Consider the following 15,436-nt stretch of genomic DNA (forward strand, 5'->3'; position numbering starts at 1 on the left):
CGATCAATCCCACAATGCACCGTGCGAGCGTGAAGCGCGTCTCCCAGAGACAACGGACACCTTTGAGTATTAGGAAACATGTGACCGCTAGATTGACCCAGTATTCCTGATAGACATGAAATAAAAACTATAAAACATGTAGAAAAGCCCACTTTATTAATATAAAGACAGATCCACTGAGAGTGATTTGATCAGTAATGATGTGATTGGAGCAGCAGAGACTCACCAAACCATCAGGACCCTATTCATGAAATAATCACAGTGCAAAGAGCTGCTCCTAGTGATGAAATTCTAAGAAAATTCTTAGGAAAGTGGGCGTTTTCCTTTGAAATTAAATAGAAGATCCTCATAAGCACAAAGCATCCTAACCCAAGTGCTTTTAAGGTCAAAAAGTGTTAGGAGTAGGAAGGAAATCTTTTAAGAGTTTGTTCATCAAAAGGGCTGAAAGATGAAGAGGAAGAAGAAAAGTGTTGCAGACGATGGGCGACAGTGACTTAAGATGACAGATTGGATTATGCAGGAAACACGTTTGTGACTTGATCATATTAGGGTAAAATAGAAAGAATAAGGCCTGTAATTTTAGAGTGAATGCTTATAATAGACCCAGTTTAAAGCAGTCTTATTTTCCTCAAAAGAATGTCACACCTAGCAACAGGCTCAGCCCCGCCTCCTCCTCAAGACCAGCGTTTTTGTCTTTTCCTTGCTCAGACTTGCTCTCAGACTGGTTCTGGATCACTCTTAAACTAAGATTCCTAAATTTGGAGCTCTGAGAGGATTCTTACAAGCTTTAAGAACACGAGCCCTGATCTGAAGGAGTCCGAGTGGGACAGGCTTCACGGGGCCCGTGAGAATCAGAGGGATGTTCCAGCACCTGCGCTGGCAACGACTGATGGGAAAAACTGTCTGCGGACACACACAGAGACACGGGAACTCCAGCACCTTCATGAGCAATAGAAAGACTGATGTCACACAAATGCTATGCTGTGCTGCATGTTCCAGCTGACGGTTCGCACACTAACCCAAGGATTTGCCCACAGTGTCTTCTGACGCAAACGTTTCTTAGCAATTAAAAATGACTACAGAATGACGTGAGGCACTTAAAATAAATCTCCTACATCCATTCACTAAATGTTTGCTTGTATGATCTGAGTAACACGGGCTTCTAGAAACTAAAGCATCATGTAGTTGGTGCTGCAGTAAATATGTAGATGTGGCGCCCGCGTGTGGACATGCGATGTAACGCAGACAGTCAGTATACCACAATAAAACACCTCCACATCTCTTTCATCCACCTCATATTTAATGTAAGAGCAGATATGTTTAAAGCGGATGTGTCAGCTGCTCAGTTAATTATGTGTACAAAAACCAGTCTGTTAATGTAAACTGTTCTTATTGTGTTATTTTATTATTGTAACCAAACACTGGTTTAATGGGTTCAGCAGCTCATGAGCCTGAAGAAACAGATGGAGACGGGAAAAAAACTGATGGAAGGAAACAATGTGTTGCTTTTTTTTTTTTTTTTTCCCCCTCAATCAATCAGCAGGAAACATTTTGCTTGCTGGCGATTGAAATATGGGACAGGATGACAAACTATTTTAATACTTTCATGAGAAATGCCAAAGATTGGCAAAAGAATGCAAATGGATTTTGTATGTACCTTTTTCCCCCCACCTCATCATTTTTTTCCATCACCATGTCAAATAAAGCAAACACAACTTCTAGATAAAAGGTAGATAAAAGATAAAATGAAAACTGCTGGATTTATAAAGTGCATGAATAAGAAAAACAAAACCCCAACAGCTGTGGATTCCCTTTTATTCTTAAAATTTTATGTACAAGTGCAACTGATTTACTTTTTTATTAATGTACATTCAATATAGAAAGTTTATGTACGGCATATTACATTTAACATTTCACAATTGCACTAGTCTTTCACATACATTTGTAATCAGAGTCAGTACAATTTGTCCTTTGTCCTTTCAGACGCTCGTTTTCAGTTGGTCTTTAATTATTCAGGTATAAATAGTCGAGTGCTTTCTGGGGAAGTAGGGTTTTTGTCGGTTTACGGGACGACGAGATGAGAGACAAACCGGGACAGATCGCAAGCGGCGCGGCACAATTTCATGACGAATAATCACAGTTTCACAGGTTCCTTCTCAAGTTTCTCTTTCCTTCTGTTACCAAGCACTTACTCGAGTAATTCAGAATAAAAATAAGAATATAGAGATGCGAGGCTGCGTTTTATAAAACGCAAAGCGCGTGGAGACGGGGACAGACCGGAGTCGAGACGCAGGAAGACGAAGAGACAGGAAAAGACGACGAATCAGAGCCAACATGGCCGCCATTCATCAGCTCACTCAAAACAAAGAAAAACGAATGCATAAAAATATCTCAATACAAAAGTAAACTATTTTACTCTCCATGGAAAGAAATGATTTACGAGATGCGAGTGGATATAAAATGAAGGAGAAAGAAAGTGTTAAAAGGCAGGAATCATGAAGTGCTGTGAGGGAGGATGATGGACGCTCTCTCTCTCTCTCTGTCTCTGTCCGTCTATCACTCCATCTTCTCTGCTCAGGATCAGGATCAGGATCAGGATGGCGGCGCTCCGGAGAGCCGGTCCGTCTGTGTCCGGGTTTGTCTGCTGTTTTATTAGTCTGGTTCAGCCCAGGTCTCCCGTGTCGTTGTCTACGGGCGGCGGGACGCTCGGCATCACCGTAGAGCCGCTGCCTGCTGTCAGATAACCTGCCACTCCTGGACCTGAACGTCACACACATCATCAGAATCAGCATCACACAAACCACAGCTGGAAATCATTTCATGGAGCACTTTGTTGATGGTTTGTAAATAAATAAATATGGGTTTGAAATGGCAGCTGTAAATCAAAGAGCTGCACGATCTTCAAAGAAAAAAATACAACTGCTATTTCTTTGATAAAAAATGCAGCTTTGCTGTGCTTGTGTTTATAGCTGCACAATTTGGCTAAAATTTGTGATTATGCAAGAAAATAACAAGAATAACATTATCATTATTATTGTTTTTGCTGTTACTAAATTAAAATATAAAAAATAACTGAATAAAATAATTATTGTAATATTTCACTGTACAACAAATGTAAATATTTAAGAAAAATAATAAAACTACTTCACAGCACAAAATGTAACATTACACTGCTAATGTTTATGGTTTTCAAACATTAAACCATCAAGCTTTTATTTAAACAGGAAACTGCAGCAGCTCTTAAAGGAGAAGTCCACTTCCTGAACAAAGATTGACATATAATGTACTCACCCCCTTGTCATAATGGTCATGTCTTTCTTCAGTCGTAAAGAAATTATGTTTTTTGAGGAAAACGTTTCAGGATTTTTCTCCATATAATGGACTTGATTGGTGCCCTGAGTTTGAACTTCCAAAATGTAGTTTAAATGCAGCTTCAAAGGCTCTGATCATTTTCCAGATCATTTTCCGATCCCAGCCGAGGAAGAAGGGTCTCATCTAGTGAAATGATCGGTCATTGTTTTCGAAAAATAAAAACGTGTATACTTTGAACTTTGAACATCTTGCATGACAAGGGGGTGAGTACATTATATGTCAATCCTTGTTTTGGAAGTGGACTTCTTTAAAGCGTATCTCTTGTTGACGAGCACTTCCATTAGTGTTTGTGAAGATGTTTGGTGTGTTTTGTTGTCAAATGCACATTAAAGCAACTCAAACTCATCACAGATGCAGATGGAGTTCATTTGAATCATTTCCTGTGAATCGAGTCGCTCATGATGGCGAAACATAAGCTGCTCACGTGTAAATGAACACAGAGCCAAGCTTCACTCTGAAACTGTGCAGATATTTAATGAATTAAATCAAAGGCTTTGCCATTTGATAACTGCACGTCACAGTTTCAGTTTTATCTTGATTTCTCGTGTAACTTTAGTAAATGATGACATTTTGAGGTGTGGATGAAATGTTCTGTTCTGATATCTGGATGGGAATGAGACCTTCACTGGAAAACACTCGTTACAGCTGAAGCAGAATCAGTGGAAACAGATGGAAATGAGTATGAAATGAAGCAGAAAGAGAGATGAAGCCATCAGAGGAGAATCTACCTGCTTTACAGTAATAAAGAGGAGGCTGGAAAGAACCAGGCGAGCTACTAAAGCCCACTGCGCAACGGACTGCTGCCCGCCAGGAGAGACGGAGCGGACACACCTGAGGAGACACAGGACGAGAGACAGAGAGACAGACAGGAGAGAGTGCAGAGAGAGAGAGGAAGCAAGCAGACGTCAGAACAGGCAGAAACCGCAGCAGAAAGACCCGACAGCTCACATCAGACCGGCTACAGTCAGTCTGAGTACTGCTCATCCCTCATACGAGGCGCTGTGCGCTCAACTCACCCGTCAGGTAACCTGCCACCTGGGAGTCGGAGATGAAGAGGTCGTGTTTCTGGTCTTTGAAGGCACTCCACACAGTGGAACGAGACAGGATTTCATTCACCTGAAACCAAACCGCACGCACACGTCACTTCACATCACTGCTTTTAGTTCCGGAATGTTCTGTGGCGCTCCTGAACGAGGATGATACCTGTTCTCCGAACTGCAGGCTGCGGGTCATGGATTTAAGTGCTTTGACGATCTGAGCTTTGGTCGCTGACGGGTTATCGAGAGTCTCCAACCCGATTCCCTCCAACAGCTTCAACAGGTACGGCACCAGATCCACACGAAGAGCCTGAACACCACACAACAATCACTTACAAACAACAACAATACTACTGCTACATTTTAATTCAATTACATTTACAATTACAATTACATTTTATTCAATTAAACAAACATTTTATCTTTATTATTAAATTATTTATTTACATACCATTTTCTTTTTTAAGAAACGGATACTTTTACTCAGCAAACATGCAATAAATTGATCAAAACTGTCAGTCAAGACTGTTACATTGTTACAAAAAGTTCTATTTCAAATAAATGCTGTTCTTTTGAACTTATTCAAAGAATCCTAAAAAATAAAATGTATCAGAAAAATGTATTTCTAAAGGATCATGTGACACTGAAGACAATTTAGCTTTGATCACAGAAATAAATTATATTTTAACAGATATTCACATAGAAAACAGCTGTTTGAAACTGAAATAACATTTTACTGCTTTTGCTGTATTTTAATAAATGCAGCCTTGATGAGCAGAAGAGACATCTTTCAAAAACATAAAAAAAACTCCTAACCAACCACAAACATTTCAATAGTGGTGCACTGAACAAAAGCTCCTTAAAAACAGGGTTTCTGCAGGTTTTATGAGGGTAAATTTAAGACTTTAAGATGTTTTTAAGACCAACTAAAAAAATTTAAGAAAAAAAGCAATATGTTTTCTATGTATAGTTGAGTTTTACTTTCACTTTCAAATTAGCAGCAATTCAGTGTCTAGCAGTTGTTTGTTTTTAGTTTGTTAGAGTTTTTCCTCTTTTCCTCACTTTCCTTCGGTTTTAAGAAGCTTGTAAAAGTGTCGTGCGCATTTTACTTTCACTTTTAAATTAGCGGCATTAAGATAACGTAAACTTTCATTAACAAAACGAATAAAAATACACCACGTTAAAATATTAACTTACACAAAGTTTAAGTAGGTATACAAAACTGAAAATCAATAAACACTGTGTAACCAAACAAATAAGAAACGTAGAAGAAACGAATAAGCAAAACGAGGAAAAACGAATAAGAAAGACTGGAAGCACGGCATACACCTTGATGTAATAAATAAAATAAAAATACACAGTTTAAATCAATAAAAATCAGAAAACACTGCAAATAAATATGAAACTTCCACTGTCACTTTAGATCAATGGCAGAAGTCAACAGGCTTTTCAAAATCCAAAATATTTTTAAAATAGGCGTTTTTGCATGTTGTTCTGAAACTCTTCTGCCATAGTCTCATGGTCTCGTCTCGTCTCTTCTCGTCAGTCGGCTCCACTCACTCTCTTCAGGTGAGAAATCAAATCTGGTCTGTGATGTGACTGTCGTTCAGTACACTGCATTGAGCAGCCACGCTCAGTTTTAATTGTATTGTCTGTTCTCTAACTCAACTACATGATTTTTATTACTATAAAAAAAAAAAAAAAAAACTAAAATGTCAGGTTGTTCATCTGGTGACTGACAGATGAAGCAGCACACAGCGCCATCTACTGCGTACTGTTTCATGAATATTGAGCGACATAAACCACGTAGCACAGAAATTACGCTTTTACTTCACTTTAAAATGAAACGCATGACGAAACAATCCCTTACGACAATTAATGCCATGATCATATGAATTTAAGACTTGCTGCTCTCATTTAAGGCCTTAATTCATGGAAAAGTGATTTACAACTTTTTAAGACTTTAAGACCCGCAGAAACCCTGAAAAAGCAAAAAACAAAACCGCTCTAGTGCGTGTGCTTCACCTGTGCGACCAGTTCGGTCTGCTCGCGCTGGAACATGCGGTTCAGAGCCTCACAGGCCAGTCCTGCCATATCAGCCCTGACCTTCATCCCCGTCATCAGCGGACCGATGGTTTCTAACGCTGCCATGGAGCGCACGCACAGCTACAGGAGACACAAACACAGCATCACAGCTCAGAAAATCATCACACTTCACTTAGAGATTCACGTCAGCGTCTGAACACAAATGTGTGTGTTTGTACCTCATTGTCTGACAGCACGTGGATGAGCCTGATGGCGCTTTTGGGCACGGCGTTGTTCTTGTGGTTGAGCGCGGTGAGGACGCGGGGCAGATGACCGAGAGGAGGAACCTGATCGGCCAGCTGCGTCTGCGTGCTGAAGAGACACACGGCTGCGGTGGTCACCGTCTCCAGAGCCTCACCCTGATGACAGGAGAACACACCACATCCATTCAGACGGTCTCTCACAATCAATCACATGCGTCCACTATAGTTCATCACACTCACGTTCGGGTTGTTCTTCTCCAGCAGCGCGGTCAGAGTGTCCATCAGCGACACCAGGAACTCTCGGGGCTTCCGTAAAACCCAACCGGGCTGAGCGATGAAGATCCGCAGAAACACTCCGCCAACCTCCAGCTCCCCCTGACCCGCTCCGTACGCCACCGAGAAATCCTCCGGCAGCTGCAGAAACACACATTCATTCACCAATGATGCATTAAAATGATCAGAAAAGACAATAAAAATACAAAAGATTTCAGTTTCAAATACTGAAAAAATAACAAAAATATTAATACTTTCAACATTGCTAATAATCATAAATGTTTGTTGAGCAGCAAATCGATGCTGAAAATTCAGCTGCGCATCACAGAAATAAATTACAGTTTAACAGATATTCACATAGAAAGCAGCTGTTTGAAATCACAAAAATTCTTCGTGTGTTTTCTGCAGTAAGACTGTAAATCTGAACTGATATTGCTAATTCAGCTCCATCTCACCTTCCAGTTGACGTCAGGATTGTCTTTCTGCTGCTTGAAGTGCCTGTGGGAAAGGAAGGAGAGTGAATGAGCAGGAGGAACAAGCTGAGGGAATGAATGACTGATCTGAGGTCAGAGTTCTCACTCCAGCATCATCTCTCTGACGGTGGTGGAGACGGTTTCTCTCGAGCTGTCGTTCCAGATGAGCTCGGGGTTCTCGTGCGTTCCCTCGAATATGTGCACCGCGGCCTCTGGGTTATCACGCATGGCGTCCATGAACACGGCCGGCAGGAAGCGCATCAGGGTCAGACGCACCTGCGCGAGAGAAGAAACACAGGGGATGGAGTTATAAAACTTGCAGTACCGAAACAACGTTTCTCCAACAGCACATACACCGTTTAACCCAAAACAATGATACGCTATGGTAGAAACTGAAGGAAACTTACCTTTGGTCCCACCAGCTTGTCTGAGGTCATTTTGGAGAAGAGCTCAGCCGTCTGCGTGCGCACCTGAGGATGGGTGGAGTTACAGAACAGATCCAGCAGGTAGATCAGAGCACCTGAGAGACAGACAGAGGTCAGAGGTCAGATATGACTGAAACACAAACAGACGAACTACAGCATTACTGAACACACGGATCACACACACGTACCTTTGTTCATGGCCTCAGTGACGATCTTGGTGTTGGAGGTCAGAGCGTAAAGCGTCTCCAGCACCAGCTGACGACCTGTGGACGACCAGAGAAACAGCGTTAGACCAGAGGAGACAAACACTCTGGAGCAACCAATACTATCAATAATGTTGACATATGCATATGAAACTTCAGGGCTTTTATAGACATTTTATAAATATAAATAAACTTTATTGTGGATTTTATGCCAAACTGATCTATTAAAGCCACATTTATTTATATATCACTTACAGCATTACAAACACAGTAACAATTCAAAATACTTTATATAGGCATATTAAATAAAAAAAATAGACAAACAACAACAACAAAAAAAAAAACACATTTTATGCAGCTGGCTTAAAGTAAATAGACAATACTATGAATGCTACTAACAATAAAGAAAGAATATGTACAAATAAAAATCCATTAATTTAAATATATTAATGCCACTGTACTGCATTCAGAGAGAGACACGTTTTGTGTGAGTGCATATGACTTTTTTTTTTTTTTTTTTTGCAAATGGTGTGCTCAGTTGCTCAGAAAAAAAAAGTAATATTTAGATTGTAACGTGACCTCAACATACTGTTTTCTGTTTTCATTTAAATTTTAAAGTTTTAGTAATTTATCAGTTTTTCATTTTAATTTTTATTAAATATTTGGATGTTAAATTAAAATGCAAACTTTGCCTTTGTTTCTTTATGGTTTTAATTAAAGTTTTAGTTCATTTTAATAACCCTGCGACACAGCAGTCACTACGTGTGCTGATCCATCTCTATTGAATGCATATTATTTTTCTTAAGTCTTACTGGATGGTAAGGAGTGCAGCAGCACCAGCAGATTGGGCAGAACCAGAGATTCAGCGATGTTGATGACGCAGTCCTGGTTCGATGTGACCGTATTCACCACCTGCAGCAAACAACACAATGTTAACAGAGACGATGATGCCAGTAAAGTATGGAGCAGCACAGACTGGTGGTTTATAATGTACCTCTAAAGCCAGCTGCTGGACCTTTCCGGCGCCGTGGACCCTCAGCAGAGAGAAGAGCAGCTTGAAGTGACCGATGCACTCCGTCTCAGAGCCTACGACACACATCACACATCACGTCCTTCAGAAAGATCTCACAAACGCGCCTCTACACACACATTGATCAGTCTGTTGTGTTTTAAGCACCTGGGTTGTTCTTGATGACGTTGCGGAGAGCTTCCAGCGCCATCTCAGCCCAGCGCAGTCTCTGAGCGTGCTGCTGCGACTCCACCTTATTAGTCTGCGTCATCGCCAGGAGAGTGTGCAGATACTGAGCCTGAGAGCCCACGTAGTCCAGGAGACTCGACGCGAACGCCTTCGGATACTGAGAAACACAACAGAGCTGTCATATACACTACAATTTTAGCAATGATTAGTTTTTTTCATCAAGGACACTTTCTGTTGATATTAGAATGATTTCTGAAGGATCATCTAAAAAAAATTCAACTTTGATCACAGGAATGAATTACATTTTTATATATACATTCACATAGAAAATAGCTGTTTGAAACTGTAATAATATTTCACAGTTTTTAATGTATTTTTCATTAAACAAATGCAGAAGAGACATTTTGGATCTAGTGTAGGCGTCTCTCACCTCCAGAGGAAACGCAGGCTGCTCGTTGTAAACCCGAACGAAGATCTCTCCCACGATCAGCTCCTTCCCATGTTCACTGAACAGGAACTCCGACCCAAAGCTCTTGTCGCACTCACCCTACAAACACACACACGCGCACAGAGAGAGTAAGCACAGATCTGAAACAGACGAGCGTGTGAAGCAGCAGATGAACGTGAGGAGCGTCTCACTCTCTTGATGTTGCTCTCCTGCTGCGCCTCCAGGAACTCCATCAGCTCCGCTCTCGTCCCGTTGTTCCAGATCAAATACGGCGTCTCTGAGTTACTGTTCAACAGCTTCAGGATCTGTGAGAAACAGATGAATCGCAAATGAGCAAACCACCACTATCCATCCACCCTGGGTTTCTTATTCATCGTGCCGTACACTGAGGATGTGCGATTTGGTCTCATTTCTCCCGTACCTCCGCAGGCGAGCTGCTGCCCAGTTTGCGTGAGATGTAGGGCGTCAGCATGGCGGCCAGGCTCTTCCTGATGGCAGGGTTCTCTGGAGGGTGCGCTGCGGCTCCTCCGCCGTTGGGCTCCCCGACGGGCCCGTCCTCTGGAGTCAGAGCGGCGCTGTAACCCGCCAGACGGCCGAGGGCCACCACGCTCAGCTTAGCCAGACTGTTGGCCACTTCCTGCTGGTTGGTCTCCTGACTGGCCTGTACGCCGCTCTCCTCCAGGGTGTAGTCGTAGTTGAAGAGGCTGAACAGCAGGTGCCACAGACCGCCGGCCTGATACAGGTGCGTCTGGAGGAAGAAGTCTATGGCGAAGGAGCTGACGCACTGAACCGCGAGCGAGGCCAAACGCGGCAAACCCTGAGAGAAGGGAACCGGAAAAAAATGTAGATTTACAAAACACTAAACAGACATTAACACTTTGTGTATAAATCAATAAAGATTACTTATACACACAAACAAAAGAGACTAGACACTCCAGACCAATAATGGAAAACAGACCAGACACAGCGTGGAAAAGATACAATGAAATAAAATATAATTAGGTTACACTTCATTTTAAAGTGTTCTTGTTACAGCGTCAATACACTGTAACATTTTTTACATTTATTTATTACAAAACATGTAATTACTATAAAGTAAGAGTTAACGTTTGGTTTAAGATATGCTACTTGTACTTATGCATCACTTACTTTTATTATTATAGTAGTAAAATGTAACAAAGACACTAAAGTGTTATAAAGTGTTACAATTTCATTAAAAAAAAGTAAAATAAAAGTAATTTTATTTAATGCCTGTCATTTATATAATTTATACAAATGTATAGTAATAAATGATATAAAACATATACTGATTTATAACAATTATTTACACTCTGATGCAAGAAATGTTGGTTTTACTTTATTTTACAGTATGTGTACTTACCTAAGAAAATACTCATACTATGAAGTATCTCCATGGGTTTAGTTAGGTTTTAGGGTAGGTTCAAGGTTAGTACCTAGTTAAGTTCAACTAAGTTTTATACCTAGTCCATAATTACATCATACACAGGGGTACAGATAAGTTTTTTAGCCTGGTTCTCATTAGACTACCTGGAGATTTGGTTTGGTCCTCACAATACACATAGTGTGACCCATTAAATACATAACCCTAAAAAAATAAATGAATAATAGTGATAATAATATCATTGGACTTTATTTACTTAGTTTTTTCTTTTTTTAAATAATAGACAGAATAATAAAGTGTGGTAATACTGTTATGTTTTCAAATAAAAAGCATGAAATAAACTTTAGAGTCTTAAATACAAATACAATTGTAATATTCACTTTTTTATATGAATTTATCAAACCTAAATTAGCAAGCTTTTATTTTGGGGCTTGTCGGCAAGTAAATAACTGTACATGTGCTCCCAGTGCTTCTGACTGAAGAGAATCAGTGAATGAAATGTCACGTTTTTGCATTGTGCTTTGAAAATGCCAGCGAATGGCCTTGAATTATGCTTTTAGTTCAAATAGAAATCTTATTTTAAAAATATTTTTTAATCTTATTTAAAAAAATCGTATTAAATACAGTATTTCAGTTTGTCGATCTACATTGGTAATTGTGCATTAACAACTGTCCATGTCGGCGCGCAAAATCGCGTGCACCCCTTATCATACATGGTTTTCCGTTTCCAACTCTGACAATGGACGGGAGTCACATGTGTGTGTAATAAATGGTTGTGTGTTCTTACCTTGCCGTAGTACAGAATGTGACAAACATCTCTGATAATGTTTGGAAGCTCCACAATCTTCTCTCTGCACTCCTCGAACTGAGCAGCAACGCTATAGCACCTACAGACGTGCCCGCACACCTGAAAACACCCACAATGCATGCATAATCTCACTCTAACAGCACTATGAGCTCACTGTATTTCGTCAAAGTGTTCTTCTCTTTTCATATGAGGGTGTACTGATGTACCTGTACTGCCATGTCCTCAGGTTTGCAGGAGGCGGTGAGCACAGCCACGCAGCGGGACAGAGCCTCCATCAGAATCTGACACAGAACACACAGCCCTCATCAGCGCGTCACTCTGATGTGTTTTCATTCAGCAGACAGTGAAGACAAAGAGTGATTTCATCTGGATCACGTGAACACATCCTCACCTCGATGCCGTTCTCCCGGCGCAGCTCCTCTGCGTTCAGGGCCGAACAGTTGACGGTGTGGAAGGCCAGCTCAGTGGCGGCCGGTAACAGCGGTGACGTCTTGGAGAAGAGCTGCTCGTCACCGGTCTCCATGGTGATGGTCTTAATTAGCATTGGGTAGCCGGCGTATTTATACGGCTCCAGTTCTGAGGAGAGAGACAACGAGATCACTCGCTGACCGTGTGAAGATCAGGAGATGTAAATGAGAGGATCGTGATGTCTAACCCTGCTTGTGTCTGTTGAACAGGATGCTCTGGGCTTTGAGGATCAGGATGATGTTTTCTGGGTCAGGACCATCCACGATGCGGGCCGATTTGGTGCACAAGAACTCGTAGGCTTTGTTGACTTTCTCAAACATGTCCTGAACACACACACACACACACACAGTGAGTTTGGTTAAAGTGTATTATTCATTTTCTCACGATGAGACTCAATGTGTCACTGTACATACCCTGCCCTCCGGATTTTTGTCTGGATGGTATTTCTGGGCCAATCTGAAATACGCTTTCCTTATTTTGCTCTCTTCATGCCTTTAAAAAAAAAAGCACACACACAAATCATCAAATGACAAAGATTACACTCAATAAACACTATTTCTCAGATGTAACAGTGTCACATGAGAAGCGGTGAGAACGAGAGATGTGTAGTTTTTTCATTCTTAACGGTCAGAATGGGATGAAACGGTCATGTGCCAATAAACTATAACCAGTTCTGGTGTTAGAAAAACTAACAAGTGTAAAAAAGTACTACAAAAGTGAAGTCTTTTGTGTTTAGCATCAAGAGCATGTTGGACTCACTGTCCCTGTCCTTTAGGGAGGTTCAACACCTCGTAGGCGTCATCCACGGACATGGAGGGCGGCTTCTTCTCCACCTCTCTCTTCCACGCGTCCAGAGTGTCCTTTAGCAGCTTCACCTGCAGAGGGCAGAACAATCACAAAAGTCCATCACAGAAAACAGGAGGAGGAAACAGGAAAATCAGGCACTGAACGTGTCGTACCGGATCTCGTATGGGCCAGTCGGGGAAGCGGTTGGAGTCGCACAGGTGTCGGAGGTAATAGATGTTGCAGAAGAGCTCATTGTCCAGCTGAGGGAAGTTGACCACAGGAATGGGACAGTACTGATAGAGAGCGCGAGTGTTACTCTGCAGACGAGGACTGAAGTCTGCCAGATGAGCGGCGATCTTCTCGATCATCATACGCCTGTCGACACACACAACACACTCCATTTACAACCAGCAGAGGATGACGGAGCACATTTACCAAGTTTAACTCAGGGTTACTATAATGAACTAAAACCTTAAAAAAATGTTTGTTAGAACAATTTAAAAAATGTTAACGGAAATAAAATAAAAATCATTTAGCAGACACTTTTATCCAAAGAGACTTACAGATGAGGACAACAGAACCAAACAAAACCAACAAAAATAGTAATAAATAACATGTAAGTGATGTGACAAGTCTAAATTGGTCTAACGCAGTACATGCAGCAAGGGTTTTTTAATAATAAGAAAACAAGTCAAAAGAATAGAAAAAGAACAGAGGTGTAAGGTGTTAGAGGCTTTTTCTTTCTAAATAAAACAAGTAATTAGAATAGAGAGTGTTAGAGGGTCAGGTGTTGTTGGTTTTTTAAACTTTAAAATGATTTTATTACAGCTTGTTATTAACAAGGTCATCTCATTTTCATTTAGTTTATCTAAATGTACAGCAAGACCTAAAACAGAAATAAAAATAATTATAAACTATGTTGACAACCAATAAGAAAGACAAAAACAACAAAATGACTAAAACTTTAACTAAAATAAACATGAAAGCCAAAAATATGAAAATAAAAATACCAAAAAACCTAAAAATGAAATAGTTGTAAAAAAAACAACAACATATACATACATATATATAATTTTTTTTATATATATACACATTTATATATTCTCATTAATTCATACATTTTTTAAAATAATTTAAACCTTTTTTTTTTTGTAAGTAATTTTTAAAAATCCTCGATCCACAGAACAGGAAGTCTAGAGAGAGGACTGAGATGTTCACCTCATCTCACTGCTCCAGATGGCTTCAGGTGTGTCAAACTCTCCCAAAAATATCTCAGAGAATCGCTCGGCCTCGTAATTCTCCAGGTAACACACCATGGCCTCCGGCAGCATCGAACCCAACACGCTCCTCTGAACGATGTCCACACCTTTAGCCTGCGGGTCATTACAGACAACATGATTGTCAGCTTTGTCTTATTCATGTATAGATGTACGGTGTGGGATGGTCAGATGTGAACGCTGTGCAGCTTTACCTCCTCTGATTTAAAGGCTTGTTTCAGGTGAGTGTATTTCAAGAACCTAGAAGAATACAATTATGCAAATATATATAAATTAAAAGCATAAATGGCATTTCTCTGCAGCGTGTTATCAGGATTTAAACTGTATTCCCAGATGATGTAAAGCTTGGTTTGGTACCGTGCGACGGGCAGCACGTTGGAGCCGGTGTACATCATGATGAAGAAGAAGACTCCAGTGAGGTAGAGCCGCTGCAGGTTCGGGTTATCCTGCATCACCAGGTACAGCAGGTTGGCTACTTTCTCCACCAGGATGGGGTCAAAGGTCAAGAGCAGCTGCGAGTGACAGGAGAATGAAAAAACTCAGGTCAAGCTGAATTCACCAGGCTTCAGAAACACTGTTTTAGAGGAAGACAGAGTCAGTCATCTGTACCTGGACGATGTGCGGCAGACAGGTGCTGTCGCTTATGAGCCTCTTTACTTTTGGTAAAGGCCTGATAATGGCATTATCTTGGTCCCTAAACACACAGACACATGAAAGCAGTGGGTACTAGTATTTAGAAAACAGAAATAAACGCTTAGGAAATGGTCAAATGATTCTAGATTTTTTTCTTCAGAAGAAACTCATTTTTTTCACACACTTTTGTAATATTTTATTTAACGCAACAGCATTCACATGGAGTCCCGTTTCCACACTGGATTAAAATAATAATAATAATAATAATTGCAACTTAATCTCAATTCTGAGATCACATCTTTCATATCTGACGTTTTCCCCTCACACTTCTGATTATAATCTCAG

The 15,436-nt window shown here is 40.7% G+C and overlaps 1 protein-coding gene across 3 annotated transcripts in view; it reads right to left on the reverse strand.

Annotated features, from left to right (window-relative positions):
* Window positions 1–1,801: 1,801 nt before the first annotated feature.
* Window positions 1,802–15,436, reverse strand: part of LOC127155555 (dnaJ homolog subfamily C member 13) — a 42,434-nt gene continuing 28,799 nt past the window's right edge. For 2 of the 3 annotated variants that reach the window (XM_051097846.1, XM_051097845.1), the window contains 27 exons: window positions 15,068–15,152; window positions 14,816–14,970; window positions 14,653–14,698; window positions 14,400–14,554; window positions 13,355–13,556; window positions 13,155–13,270; window positions 12,809–12,887; window positions 12,583–12,718; window positions 12,319–12,503; window positions 12,134–12,208; window positions 11,907–12,026; window positions 10,139–10,534; window positions 9,909–10,022; window positions 9,700–9,816; window positions 9,249–9,426; window positions 9,066–9,157; window positions 8,884–8,983; window positions 8,057–8,131; window positions 7,851–7,963; window positions 7,550–7,719; window positions 7,426–7,468; window positions 6,938–7,111; window positions 6,674–6,853; window positions 6,435–6,575; window positions 4,576–4,719; window positions 4,389–4,488; window positions 1,802–2,760 (listed from right to left, as the gene is read on the reverse strand). In XM_051097846.1, coding sequence (XP_050953803.1) covers window positions 2,663–2,760; window positions 4,389–4,488; window positions 4,576–4,719; window positions 6,435–6,575; window positions 6,674–6,853; window positions 6,938–7,111; window positions 7,426–7,468; window positions 7,550–7,719; window positions 7,851–7,963; window positions 8,057–8,131; window positions 8,884–8,983; window positions 9,066–9,157; window positions 9,249–9,426; window positions 9,700–9,816; window positions 9,909–10,022; window positions 10,139–10,534; window positions 11,907–12,026; window positions 12,134–12,208; window positions 12,319–12,503; window positions 12,583–12,718; window positions 12,809–12,887; window positions 13,155–13,270; window positions 13,355–13,556; window positions 14,400–14,554; window positions 14,653–14,698; window positions 14,816–14,970; window positions 15,068–15,152 — 3,589 coding nt within the window. In that variant the 3' untranslated portion in view covers window positions 1,802–2,662. Of the gene's footprint in view, window positions 2,761–4,100; window positions 4,204–4,388; window positions 4,489–4,575; window positions 4,720–6,434; window positions 6,576–6,673; window positions 6,854–6,937; window positions 7,112–7,425; window positions 7,469–7,549; window positions 7,720–7,850; window positions 7,964–8,056; window positions 8,132–8,883; window positions 8,984–9,065; window positions 9,158–9,248; window positions 9,427–9,699; window positions 9,817–9,908; window positions 10,023–10,138; window positions 10,535–11,906; window positions 12,027–12,133; window positions 12,209–12,318; window positions 12,504–12,582; window positions 12,719–12,808; window positions 12,888–13,154; window positions 13,271–13,354; window positions 13,557–14,399; window positions 14,555–14,652; window positions 14,699–14,815; window positions 14,971–15,067; window positions 15,153–15,436 lie in introns of all 3 variants that reach the window. The other variant, XM_051097848.1, reaches the window with a different exon arrangement.

Source organism: Labeo rohita, chromosome 24 (genome assembly GCF_022985175.1).
Source record: "Labeo rohita strain BAU-BD-2019 chromosome 24, IGBB_LRoh.1.0, whole genome shotgun sequence".
Lineage (NCBI taxonomy): Eukaryota > Metazoa > Chordata > Actinopteri > Cypriniformes > Cyprinidae > Labeo > Labeo rohita.